A 12,722-nucleotide genomic window follows, 5' to 3' on the forward strand; every position below is an offset into this window, starting at 1 on the left:
AAAAGTCGAGGATGTGCATGTGACATTGCATGGCACTGAGTATGGACCTCAGGATGCAGCAAAAGCAGCTGTCTGTGGAACGTTGAACATCATGGAGATACCTGTGATCCTGGGTTGATTCAAAGCACAAGGGATGAAACTTGAGTTGGAATCCACGTGGGGCGAGTCTGAGCTGGGGGAAGTCACTGAGGAATGTGATATTGCTGTGGAAATGAGTTTCAGCAAATACCTAATCAAACACTAGGAGCCAAAGAAAAATTTAATGTCACCTGAAAAAAAAAGATTGGAACGGAAATCCTGTCCGCTGTAAATCAGAAACAAAAATAGGGATTGCTGAAAAGGCTCAGCATGTCTGGCAGCATCTGAGAAGAAAAATCAGAGATTCCATTTTGGGTCCAGTGACCCTTCCTCAGAACTGATGGTAGCTAGGAAAATGTTGGTATATATGCAGAAGATTGGGTGAGGGGAGAGGGTAAGGATTAAACAATAGGTGGGGACAGAGAGAGAAGAACAATTGTACGTACAAAGGAGTGGATAATGATCTGGCTAGTGAATAGCTGTTAATGGAGACTGTTAGTGGTTGCTGCAGTGTTCCAGTGAAGCTCAGCATAAACTGGAGGAACAACACCTCATTTTCCACTTGGAGACCCTGCAGCCCTCTACACTCACTATTGAGGTCAATAATTTTAGGGCTTGAACTCTTCCATGTCCTAGACCCCAAACCCACACCTCAGGCCTTGTTATCACAAAGCCTGCCATCACACACCACCGATTGTTAGTCACTAACAGTCCCCATTCTCAGCTATTCACCCTCCCAGCCAGATCATTATCCACTCCTTTGTCTGTTTCTCTTTGGGCTCTATCCTTCCCCAAAGCACTTTCCAGATGGAGACATGTGACAGTCTCTGCACTCCCATAGCTGTTTCGAGGGCAGCATGCAATGGCGCAGAGAGTCTGGGCATACATGAGGGATCCCACACATGAAGGATTCTTACCACCAACTGCTTGGAGCATTCTGTGGCAATGAGACCAGTCCCATCTTTTGCAACACCCAGGACAGGTAAAACCTCAGCACGTAGTCACACTTGGTGTTTCCATACTGAGGGTCTGTGCACAGCTTGATGCAGCTATACGTAAAAGTGACCATTAGGATGAGGGTGGCATTGGGTACGTTCTTCCTCCCCTCATCCAGGGCTTTGTACATGGGAGTCCCTGAATAAGCAGTCCATCTTTGACTACCAGTTGAAGTGGAAAATGGCTCAGGTGACTACAATAGCACAGGTTCTGGGAATGGGCAAGACCAGCACCATGCACAAAAACAGAGAGAGTGCCTCACTTCTGATGACCACAATGGAGAGGGACCAGTGCTCCCAAAAGGCCAGTTTCTACATTAACTTAGTGATACACGCCTCCCAAGATTTTGCACATGTCCAGCCTCACTGAACCTTACTCCCAGCACCTTTAGACAATTTGTCCTGAGAGTGAATAGGATAAAGGATTGGTCAACGCAGTTCCCAAAGAACTTGGCCTTGCTCTTGCCTTGATTTATTTTCGTATCCAAGGCCAACTTGAACTGGTCACAAATGTTCAGAAATCTGTGCACTGACGGCAGATCCAAGCGAAAAACGGCGACATCATCCATGTTCAGAGAGGCTTTGGCCTGCAGGCCTCCTCTGCCTGGAATAGTCAACACTCTCACGCCGCAATCTAACTGAAAAAATCAGCAAAAGGCTCTAGACAACACACATACAAGGCAGGAGGGAGCGGTCAGCCCGGCCTGCCTCCAGATTTGGTCAGCAAGCTTTGTGATTCCTGCCCGTTAATTGAGACTGCACTACAGATGCTGCTGTAGAGCAGTCAGATCCAATTACAGATTTCCTCCCAAAAGCACATTTTGGACAGCACACGTAGGGGTACAATGTCCTGTCAAAGGCCTTCTCTTAGTCCAGGCTGATGAGGCAGGTATCCACCCCGGTGTCCTGTACATAGGCAATGTATCCCTGAGGAGCGCAAGACTCAGAGATCATCCTGCCTGCACAGCACAGGTTTGGTCCGAGTGAATCACCGATCCCAGACTTGACTTGACCAAGTAGTGAAGATCTTAGACAGGATTTTGTAATCTGCATTCATGAGTGGAATTGGGTGCCAATTTCTAACCTCCTCCCTCTCCCCCTTTCAGCTTGTAGATGAGAATGATGATGCCTTTCCATGTGGATCTGCACATGCTACCTGTCGTACACCTCCAGCATCTTCTGGTCAATCACGTCCCACAGAGCTCAATACTACTCAGCCAGTAAGCTGTCGCTTCCAGGAGTTTTATTCCTTTCTAGGGACTTGAGGGCATTTGTTAGTTCATCTAGAGATAACAGCTGGTCTAATCTCTCCCATGTGCTGTCGTTTAAGGACCTCGGTGATACAGGACAGGAATGACTGGGAGGCCATCCTTTCTCCAGGCTTTGTCTCTGGCATTAAAGGATTTTTTGATTCTCAGGATGTCGGACTGCGATGGCATTACCGAGCCATCTTCTTCCTTCAGGCTGCAGTGCACAGAGCTCTCCCTGTGTACCTTCTGGAAAAAGAAACATAAGCACGTCTCATCCTGCTCCATGGTGTGGACCCTAAACCAGATGATTATCTTGGAGACCTCCAAGGAAAAGAAAGAGGTTTGATGGTTCTTAGAGACATTTAAGTGACTCTTGGATATGCACATGGAGGATAGTAAAAATGTAGGGTATGCAGGATAATGGGTCAGCACAACATCGAAGGGCCTGTCCTGCGCTGTGCTGTTCTATGCTCTTCATTGGCTGGAGATCGTCCATGGTATTGGCCCCATTCATCTCAGCAGGAGTAGGTTCTGCATGCTTGATTACAGTTTGGACAGTTTTCCCCATCTCTCTCTCTCTTGTCTTCTGAGCACCTTTGAGGATAAAGAACCTCTTGATGTTTCCTACCAGTCCGCTGGAGACTCAAAGAGGGGTTTCATTGTTCTCCAACCTGTGTAATTCCTATTGAGCTCCTCACTGTTTTCTGGGGTCAATGGTTCAGCTTCCAATTTCCCCTGCTGGCCCACTGGTGATAGTCAGCCAGCAGGAGGCAGTGGCCGGAAAAGAACACTGATTTGACATATGTACGCTGCATTCCATCTGCAAGGGTGTGGAAGACGTCATGCAGTTGGCCACTTTAACTGTTTCCATCAGGAATCTGAGTATAGCATCCAGTTGTCATCAGGCCCTTCGGATTGTCCATCCACATCAATGAATGACTGGCCTGGGCATAGGCAGCAATAGCAGTTGCAGGACGGCCAGCTGCCCACTCTTTACCACTGGGGCATAAATGCTAATTAGTCTCAGGGCGGTGTTTTTGTGCATAATGTCTGCTGTGAGGTCCCCACCCACCACCTCCTTAACCACGTTGGCGGTGAGGTTGCCTTCCCACACCAGAATATCCAGGCCGGAGGAACAGCTACTATTTCTCCCCGACCAAATTGATGGCCCATGGTCCCACAGGTTCAACCATTTCCTGGAGCTGCTGAGGTGTGGTATCCTGCACGCCTGCAGATGCACGAGGTCTGTTTTGATGTTGGCCAAGTAAGCCAGCATGGAAACACATCACATAGCTGACTTAACACTATGGACATTAATACAAGCAATGAGGCAGGCATCCACTCTCACTGTCCCATACATAGGCGATTGTATCCCTGAGGAAAGCAAGGCTTACAGATCGTCCTGCCAGGTATAACACAGGTTTGGCCAGGGTGAATCACTGGTCCCAGAGTAGATTTGAACCAGTTGGTGGAGACCTTAGACAGGATTTTGTAATCTGCATTCATTCGAGGAACTGGTTGCCAATTTCTAATTTCCTCCCTCTCCCCCTTCTGCTTGTAGATGAGAGTGATGATGCCTTTCCTTGTGGATCTGCACATGCTTCCTGCCAGAAACATACTGTCGTACACCTCCAGCATGTTCTGGCCAATCACGTCCCACAGAGCGTTCTGAGAGTTCATAGAATTACCTGTAGATCCAATGTCTGTTCACCCATGGTCTTGTCATGGGAGGACTCCCTGCATCTCTGTGATGTAGGCAAACTGTTGGACACTCTCTGCACTGAGGTAGCTGACTGTTCCTCCCGAGGGTCGGGGGGGGGGGGGCGATTACCGTGATCCCATATCATTGGAGCAAAAACAAAACCAGGAAGGTCTGCTTCAAAATCCGATAGAGGGACTGTCATGCGCTGCTCCTGATTCGGAGCACTGCTGCAACCAGTTGCCCAGAGAGGTGGTGCAGTAGGTACCCCATGATTCCCAATGGCTGGAGGTTGGGTGTCACTAGGCCCCTAGTATTTCCAGGTTGAGGGGAGCTCCTCTCCCTTTCTCCTGTGGTGCTATTCATCTTTCTTTGTTGGTGGCCATCCCTCCACGCATCTTCGTTGTTACAGGAGCTGCTGGTGCGTCCATCATGCAGCTGCCTCTCTCTGTTTTGCTGTGGGCCTGGTGCGTTTTCCTTTCCCGGTTGTTTCTCACCATATCTACTCCCCCTGCCAACTTCACTTCCTCCTCCCCCATTAACTCTGTCGGTTCAGGTGGAGGTTGGGTCAGTTGCTGTCCCTGTGCGATGGTTACCTCTTTCTCACCTTCAGCCTGTCCCGCCTTCTGGGTGATCCTCGTTTCAGTTTTCTTGCTGGTGGGTGACACATCACAGTCCTTTGGGGTCCCACGGCTCACAGTGCCACCTCCGACCATCTGAACGTATGTGGCTCCACCCCCCATTTTGGGCAGGCTTCATACAGGTCGCCTGCTTCCACACACAGGTTGTAGCTCTTGGACTCTTTGTACTCCTTAGTCAAGTGGCCCGTCTGTTTGCAGCTCCTGCAGAAGGTTACTTTGCAGTCCACTGCCCTGTGGCCTGCATAACTGCAGGTTCGGCACAGACCAGGCTGCAAACCACTCTCCCCATCCCCCCCTTTTGTAAGGAGGGGCTTCCTCTGGCCACAAAGCTGGAGGGTTGTTGGAGTCCATTAGCGTCCACCTTCAGGCTCACCTTAACCCGCCACTTGCTGTGTCAGATTCCAATAGGGTTGACTAGTTGGTGCTGCCTCCTGTTAGCTGTATGTACCGTCCTGGGAAGGTCAGGACATCTGCTGCCAGGACGAACGGGTTGTACATGTTGATTGTAACAACTCAGCTCCTCTGTGCAGACAGAACGAACAATAGCGCCGCAGACAGGAGGGGTCCGTCACCTCCTTTCCCTTCAAATACCTTTAGGGGATGCTCATATTGTTTTCACACTCCTGTGGGTCATGTTGAAGTATCCCTAGCTAAGGAAATCTTCCTGGCAGGCCGCTTGGAGCCCACAACAATCCCGGAGGTCTCTTTTCACCAAGAAGCTCTGGTGGACCAGCCGTATTTTCTCTACTGCCTTCACCGTCACCCTGACTATCTTTCAGACCTCCTTGTCTTGAGTGTGGGTGGAGCTATAAGGTTGTAAATTGTACACTTCAATTTGCAGTGGGTTGCACTTTGCAGATTGCAGCATGTAAGGCTGCAGCTTTCAGTGTGCATATTGCTGTATGTAGGGTTACATCAGGCAATTTGCACCGAGCAATGAAGTAGACTTAACTGCATTTATCTGTATTTAAAGTTGCAAACTTCATTGAGTTGCTTGCTGTGTGTAAACCTACAGGTTTCATTGTCCAGTTTGCATTGCATACAAGTGCAGTTTGCATTATGCAGATTGCACATCATGCAACTTTTGTAGTGCGTAAGGACTGCAAGTTGCATTGTGAAGTTTGCAACATCTAAGATTTCAGGCTATATTATGAGGTTTGCAACTTGCAATCCTGGATTTGCTATATGTAAGGCTGAAGGTTACATTATACATTCTGTAGCATGAGAAGTGGTAATCTGTATTGTGAGTCTAACAGCATGCAAGGATATAGGATGCGTTATGTAGTTTGGCAGCATGCACAGCTGTATTATCCACTTCGCAGCATGTAAGGTTGCAAGTTTCATTTTCCTGTAATATGTAAATCTGCAGGTTGCATTATGTAATTTGTAGCATGGAAAGTTGCAGGTGCATTGTTCAGTTTAGAGCGAAGTTGCAGTTTATTTACAGATGTAGCTTGTACTATAAGTCTGCATTGCGCCACATGCAAGACTGAAGTTCATAATGTGCAGTTCGCAATATTGTGCAATTTGCAATGTTTGGAGTTACACTTTGCGTCTGCATTGCACAATTTTTAATGCAGAGTCTGCATTGTGCAATATGTGAGGCTGAAGGTGACAACGTGCAGTTTGCAAAGTGCTAGGCTGCAGTCTGCGTTGTGTAATTTGCGATGAACAGTGTGTATTGTGCAGTTTACGAGGTTGAAGTTGACAATGTGCAGTTTGCAAAGTGCCAGGCTACAGTCTGTTGTGTAATTTGCAATGCACCGTGCGCATTGTGCAGTCTACGACGCTGATGTGCACTTTGCAGTGTGTATTGTGCAGTTTACGAGGTTGAAGTTGACAATGTGCAATTTGCAAAGTGCCAGGCTACAGTCTGCGTTGTGTAATTTGCAACGTACAGTGTGTATTGTGCAGTTTACGAGGTTGAAGTTGACATTGTGCAGTTTGCAAAGTGCCAGGCTGTCGTTGTTTTCTGTGGACAAATGTGTAAGTTGCGGGTCGAGCCCGCTGCTCTCTCCCAGGATGCTTCACTTCGCAGTGATGGCGGCTCCCGTGGCGCTGCACCGGCTGGTGGCTTCGGTACTGAAACCTTTCGTTGCCGGTTTGACCAGGATTAAAGTGGGGCTCCGGAGGAGGGAGCGGAGGTGAGGTTTTGATGAGGTTGGCCGTGTCATTTCTCGGCTGTTTATTTCTGTGTGTTTAGGGACGGAGTAGTGTGACTGAGTGGGCAGTCAGGCTTTGAGGCCCGGTCACTGCCCAGAGGCAGACACTGACCTGAATCCAGCAATAACAACAACATAGTCATTACCATTAGTTACTGTAAACTGCCTGCAGTAACTTCCCAGCTGTATCCCTGTGACCGTGGGAGCTGTCGTTCAACTTCAGCCCTTTCACTAGACTGGAAACACACTTAAGCCTCTCTGTTCGTTCACTGCACCAACGACTTTGTCAATAACCACAAACACACACAAAAAAAGCGCTTACAGGAAATCCCATCTTTTGCGCAACCCAGCTCGAGAAACACTTCAAAAACTGAACAGAAAACGTGTTGGGAATAAAGGAGCTTTCCTCAGTAACAAAATTGTAATAATTTGACATTTTTTTTTCTATTTTAAGGAAATAATATTCAAGTTCTAATTTAAGACTTCACTAATTGGACAATTTAGCAAATGTGCCAGTAGTCACTTGTTTTATACTACAGGAAAAAAATGCAAGAGAAACACAGCGGGTCTAGCAGCATCAATGACGAAAAACCAGTTAATGTTTTGAAATCAGTGACTTCTTCAGAACACAACTTTAGACTGTTTTTGAAGTAATTGTTAACCTAATCTTTCTGATGGGTTTGAATAATGTATTTTTATTTAATGGACTGTGTTGAAATTTTGAATGTAAAGCACAAACAAACAGATGTCCAGCAGAGGTAGTAGGACCTGCCGATGCTGGAGAATCTGAGCTAACAAGGTGTATCAAAGGAGCAGGAAAGCCGACGTTTCGGGCCAGGACCTTCTTTCTTCAGAAGTATTCTGATGCTGCCCGGCCTGCTGTGTTCATCCAGCTCTACACCTTGTTATCTCAGATTCTCCAGCAGCCGCCTCCCAACTTCCTTCATCCAAACCTGTGAAGATATCCTCGTATTCCATTCTCCCTTGTATAATTTTTGATTTAAAGTCAGATTTGTCTCTTAAAATTATAACAATAAAATTATAAATTATAAGTGACACAACTTGGAATGTATCATAAAGTTAGGGAACAAGGTTAGTCCAATCAGCCATGAGCCTGCTGTGCTATTCATTTTGATTATGACTGACCTTCTGTTTCAGAATCATATCTTGCCTGTCCCCTTTATGAGTTGTAACCATCTATCAATCCAAGAATGAACACAACAACTGACCCTCCACAACCCTCTGACACAGTGAGTCCTAAAGAGTCACTACCCTGCTAATGATGTATTTCCTCCTGATTGCAGTCCTAAATTGCCTGGACTTATTTTGAGACTGTGTACCTGATTCTTGATCCCTAGTCAGGAGAAACATTTTTCTGCGTCTACCTTGTGAATCTCTGTCAGAATTTTGGATTTGAATGGAGATGCCCCTCATTCTGTTAAGCTCAAAGAATATAGACCTGGACTATTGAAAGCTTGCTGAGACAATAATCCCTCCACTCCAAAAATTATTGAGGTGATTGTATTGTTTTATTGTTTTACTAACTGTAGTATTCCTAGCCTCTGACTGTCTGTTGCAGTCACAGTATTTCTATGGATGTTCCACTTCAGCTTTGGTCAGTGAGAGTCCTTACCGTGAGGATGTTAATAGTATAGAATCATTGATGGTCATGTCATTAAATGTCAAGGGATGATAGTTAAAAGATTATTGTTGGCTGGCACTTGTTTGGCATGATTGGTGCTTGCCACTACAAGCTTGGCTATAGCCCAGGTCTTGCTGCATTTTCACACGGACTGCTACAGCACCTGAGTGTTCACAAATGATGCTAAATATTGTGCAATCGTTGGTGGACATTCGCACTTCTGATCTTCTAACGGATTGAAACTCTTAGATGAAGCAGCTGAAAACTTTGGGCCTGCAGCAGTACCCTGAGGAATTGAGGGCTTTTGTGGTGCAGTGCGAATGTTGGTACTTCTGAGCCAGAAGGCTCTTGCTCAAGTCCTACCTGCTTCATGACATCACTGAACAGTTTGATTAGAAAATATCTATCCTGAGCAATTAAGAGTTTTGTTGTATAGTGATAGTTTCCCAATCTGAACCAGAAAGCCTGGTTTTACTCCACCTGCTCCAGACATGCGGAACAAAATCCCTGAACAAGTTGATTGGAAAAGTATTCTGAGGGTTGGTGAAGCCTCTTCTGGAGTACTGTATACCGTTCTGGTTGCCCTGATATGGGAAAGATATTATTAAATTGGAGAGGGTTCAGAAAGGATTTACCAGGATGTTGCTGGGAATGGAGGGTTTGAGTTATAACAATAGGCTGGGACTTTTTTCACTGGAATTTAGGAGTTTGAGGGATGATCTTTTTGAGGCTTATAAGATATGAGGGGCACAGAAATGGTGAATAGTAAGGGTCTTTTCCCCTGACTGGCGAGTTCAAAACTAGGGGGCATATTTTTAAGGTGAGAGAAAATTTTAAAAAAAGACGTGAAGGGCACCTTATTTTACGCAGTGGTATGTGTGTGGAATGAACTGCCAGAGGAAGTGGTGGACACAGGTGCAATGTTCGAAAGACATCTTTAATAAAGTTTTCAGACAGTGATCAGTGATTCTGGAGAAAGTGAGCCTGGGATCACACTAGACATTTACAGATGCCCGTTAATGTATCCAGTATTTTGCATTCACGATAGAGGATGCAAGTAAGATCCCAGAAATAGCTCTAAATTAGGAAGTATAATGGGGAGCTCAGGAAAATTGCAACCATCAGAAAAGTGATACTGAACAAATGGCTGGAGTTGTGGACTAACAAGTCCCCAGGTCCTGTTGAACTTCATTCTAGAATCTTAAAAGCAGTGGCTAGTGAGATAGCTGATGTCTTGGTTCTAATTTTCTAAAAAGATTCATGGAAGGTCCTTTTAGATTGGAAGACAGCAAATGTAGCTCATTTATTCAAAAGATAAGGAGTACAAATAAAAAAATCTACAGGCCGATGGCATATCAGAGGAATAATGTAAGCTATTATTAAATATCTTATAGCAGAGCACTTTAAAATATTTAAGGTAATCAGTCAGAGTCAGCATGATTTTGTGAAAGTAAAATCGCATTCATCCAATTTATTGGAGCTTCGTAAAGAAGTAATATGCTGGGAACTGATGGATGTACTGCGCTTGGATTTCTAGAAGGCATTCAGTGAGATGCCACATCGAACATGATTGTGAAAAATAATTACTCCTGGGTAACATGGCATGGACAAGAGACTGGCTAACGAGAAACAGTGATTAGGAATTAATGAGTCATTTGCTGGTTGGTAAGGCATTGTGAGTGGTATGCCACAGATATCAGTGCTGAGGTTTTACATTTTTACAATTTATATAAATGACTTTGATAAAGGAACCAAGAATCTGCATAATGGGCTGAATGGCTCTTTCTGTACTGAAACAATTCTGTCACTCTGTATGGTCAATATATTTGCTGACGACAGAAATTTGGGTAGAAAAGGAAATTAAGTAGACGATACAAGGAGGTTACAAAGGGATATTTTGCTGGAAGAATATATAAGCATATTTTCCAAAGGGTGAGAAGTTGAAGAATTCTGAGGTACAGAAAGATCTGGGTGTCCTGGTACACAGATCACAAGAAGTTAGTGTACAGGTACAGGGGGTAATTAGGAAAGCTGATGGATGTAATATAATCCCAGACGACCATTGAGGACTTGGGTTTAGCCTGAAGGTTGCCGTGCCTCCGGTGAGGGTCAAGGTTGAGAAGGTGGGATCCTTCATGGCAGCCTTAACTGGTATTGCCTGTACTTTTGGCATCACTCTGCATTGCAAACCAGTCAACTGAACTAACCAACCCCTGTCCCCTTGATGGAATGTGATATATAGGTTAGGTAAGTATGCAAAATCCTGGCAAATAATGTGGGGAAATCTGAGCTTCACCTATTGAATTGAATGCAGTATTCGAAAAGTAACCTAATTAATGTCCTGTGCAACCACAACATGACCTCCGAACTCCTATACTCAATGCACTGACCAATAAAGGCAAGCATACCAAACGCCTTTTTCACTACCCTCTATACCTGCGACTCACTTTCAAAGAACTGTGAACCCACACTCCAAAGTCCCTGTTCAGCAATGCTCCCCAGGACCTTACCATTAAGTGTATTAGACCCGCCCTGATTTGCCTTTCCAAAATGCAGCACCTCACATTTATCTAAACTAAATTCTATCTGAAACCCCTTGGCCCATCTGAACAAGGTCCCATTGTACTCGAAGGTAACCTTCTTTGCTCTCAGGAAAAATAGATGATCCAAATATTATTTACGTAGAGAAAGACTGTGGAAAGCTACAGAACCGAGGGATTTGGAATTCCTTATCCATGAATCACAAAAATTTGGCATCTAAGTTCAGCATGTAGTAAGGAAAACAAATAAATGTTGGACTTTATTTCAAAGGAATTGAGTGTAAAAGTAGAAAGGTGTTGCCTAAACTTTACAAGGCAGTGGTCAGAGCACAGGGTGCCTTTTCCCCAGAAAGATATCGTGGCATTGGAGGAAGTCCGGAGAAGGTTCACTGAGGTTGATACCGGGTTATGGAGGAACTGTCCGATGAAATGTTGAGAAGATTGGGTCTGTACTTGTTGGAATAAAGAAGAGGTAACTGTATTGAAACATACAAGTTTTTAGAGGGCTTGGTAGTAGTAGTGGGGAGGTTGTTTACTTTTGAGGGAGAATCTTGGATTAAAGGGTATAATCTCAGAGTAAGGGGTTGTAAATTGAAAACATGAGGTATTTTCTCTCTCAGAAGGTAATGAATCTGTGGAATTCTTTACTGCAGAGAGCTTTTGAGGTTGGACCATTAACAGTATTCAGGCTGAGGTAGTTTCCTACTTTAGTAAGGGAATCAAAGCTTATGGGGAAAAAGCAGGAAAGTAGTAATGAAGATTATAAGAGCAGCCATGATCTCACTGAATAGTGGAGCAGACTCGATTGGCTGAATGGTTTACTACTGTTCCTACATCTAATGGTCATCTGGTTGTTTTTTTGTTAAAGAAATTGAATAAAAAATTAGTTATGCTTCAGTTTCACTGAGCAGTGGTGAGATCACATCTGGGCTACTGTGTACAGTATTGGCTTTTTTATTTAATGGATTACACAAATGCATTGGAAGCATTTCGGAGAAGTTTTACAAGGCAAATATCTGGAGTGGGGATGGGTTGCCTTATGAGGAAAGGTTAAACAGGCTGGGTTTGTTCCAGCTAGATTTTAGAAGAATAATAAATGACTTATTTGAAATATACAGCAAACTTTTAATTAATGGGCACCTTCAGACACCTGGGACCAGTCGATTTAAGAGGTCCACAAAATCAGTGTAAAAGCACACATGAGATAATAGAAACTTAATGCAGGGGATATACACAACATGGTTATATTTTATTTACAGCATCAATCACTTAAATAAAAATGCAACTTTGCCTTAAATAATAGTTACTGGCAGACACTTTACTCACTCACGCCCTCAACTGACTACTTGGACATTGCAGAGGTTGTGATAATATCATAAATTTCTGGTATCTGAGGTACATAATTTTGCTGGTTTATTGAGGGTACCAGTTAAAACAAAAATTCCTGAGAGAGCCTGAACAGGTAGAGGTAGAGAGGGTGTTTCCTCTTGTGAGAATATGACAGTTGTCTTGCTGCTGCATAAACATCATCGATTGTGCTGCATAGAGAGAAATTTGCTAGGGGTCACTGTTTAAAAGTCAGGGGAAGGGGTGTCCACTTAAAACAGAGAAGAGGTGAAAAGTTTTCTGAGTGTCATTACTGTTGGAACTTTCTTCCTCCAAAAGGTGGTGGCAGCAAAGTCTTTGGATATATTTAATGTAGAGGTAGGCGCATT

General features: G+C 44.6%; 1 protein-coding gene across 4 annotated transcripts in view; it reads left to right on the forward strand.

The window, feature by feature from the left end:
* Positions 1-6,463: 6,463 nt before the first annotated feature.
* Positions 6,464-12,722, forward strand: part of LOC125463712 (CDP-diacylglycerol--glycerol-3-phosphate 3-phosphatidyltransferase, mitochondrial) — a 68,586-nt gene continuing 62,327 nt past the window's right edge. For 2 of the 4 annotated variants that reach the window (XM_048555309.2, XM_048555310.2), the window contains exon 1: positions 6,464-6,807. In XM_048555309.2, the coding sequence (XP_048411266.2) occupies positions 6,506-6,807 (302 nt within the window). In that variant the 5' untranslated portion in view covers positions 6,464-6,505. Of the gene's footprint in view, positions 6,808-7,983; positions 8,076-12,722 lie in introns of all 4 variants that reach the window. The other 2 variants (XM_059653669.1, XM_059653670.1) reach the window with 2 other exon arrangements.

Source organism: Stegostoma tigrinum, chromosome 22 (assembly GCF_030684315.1).
Source record: "Stegostoma tigrinum isolate sSteTig4 chromosome 22, sSteTig4.hap1, whole genome shotgun sequence".
NCBI classification, from domain to species: domain Eukaryota; kingdom Metazoa; phylum Chordata; class Chondrichthyes; order Orectolobiformes; family Stegostomatidae; genus Stegostoma; species Stegostoma tigrinum.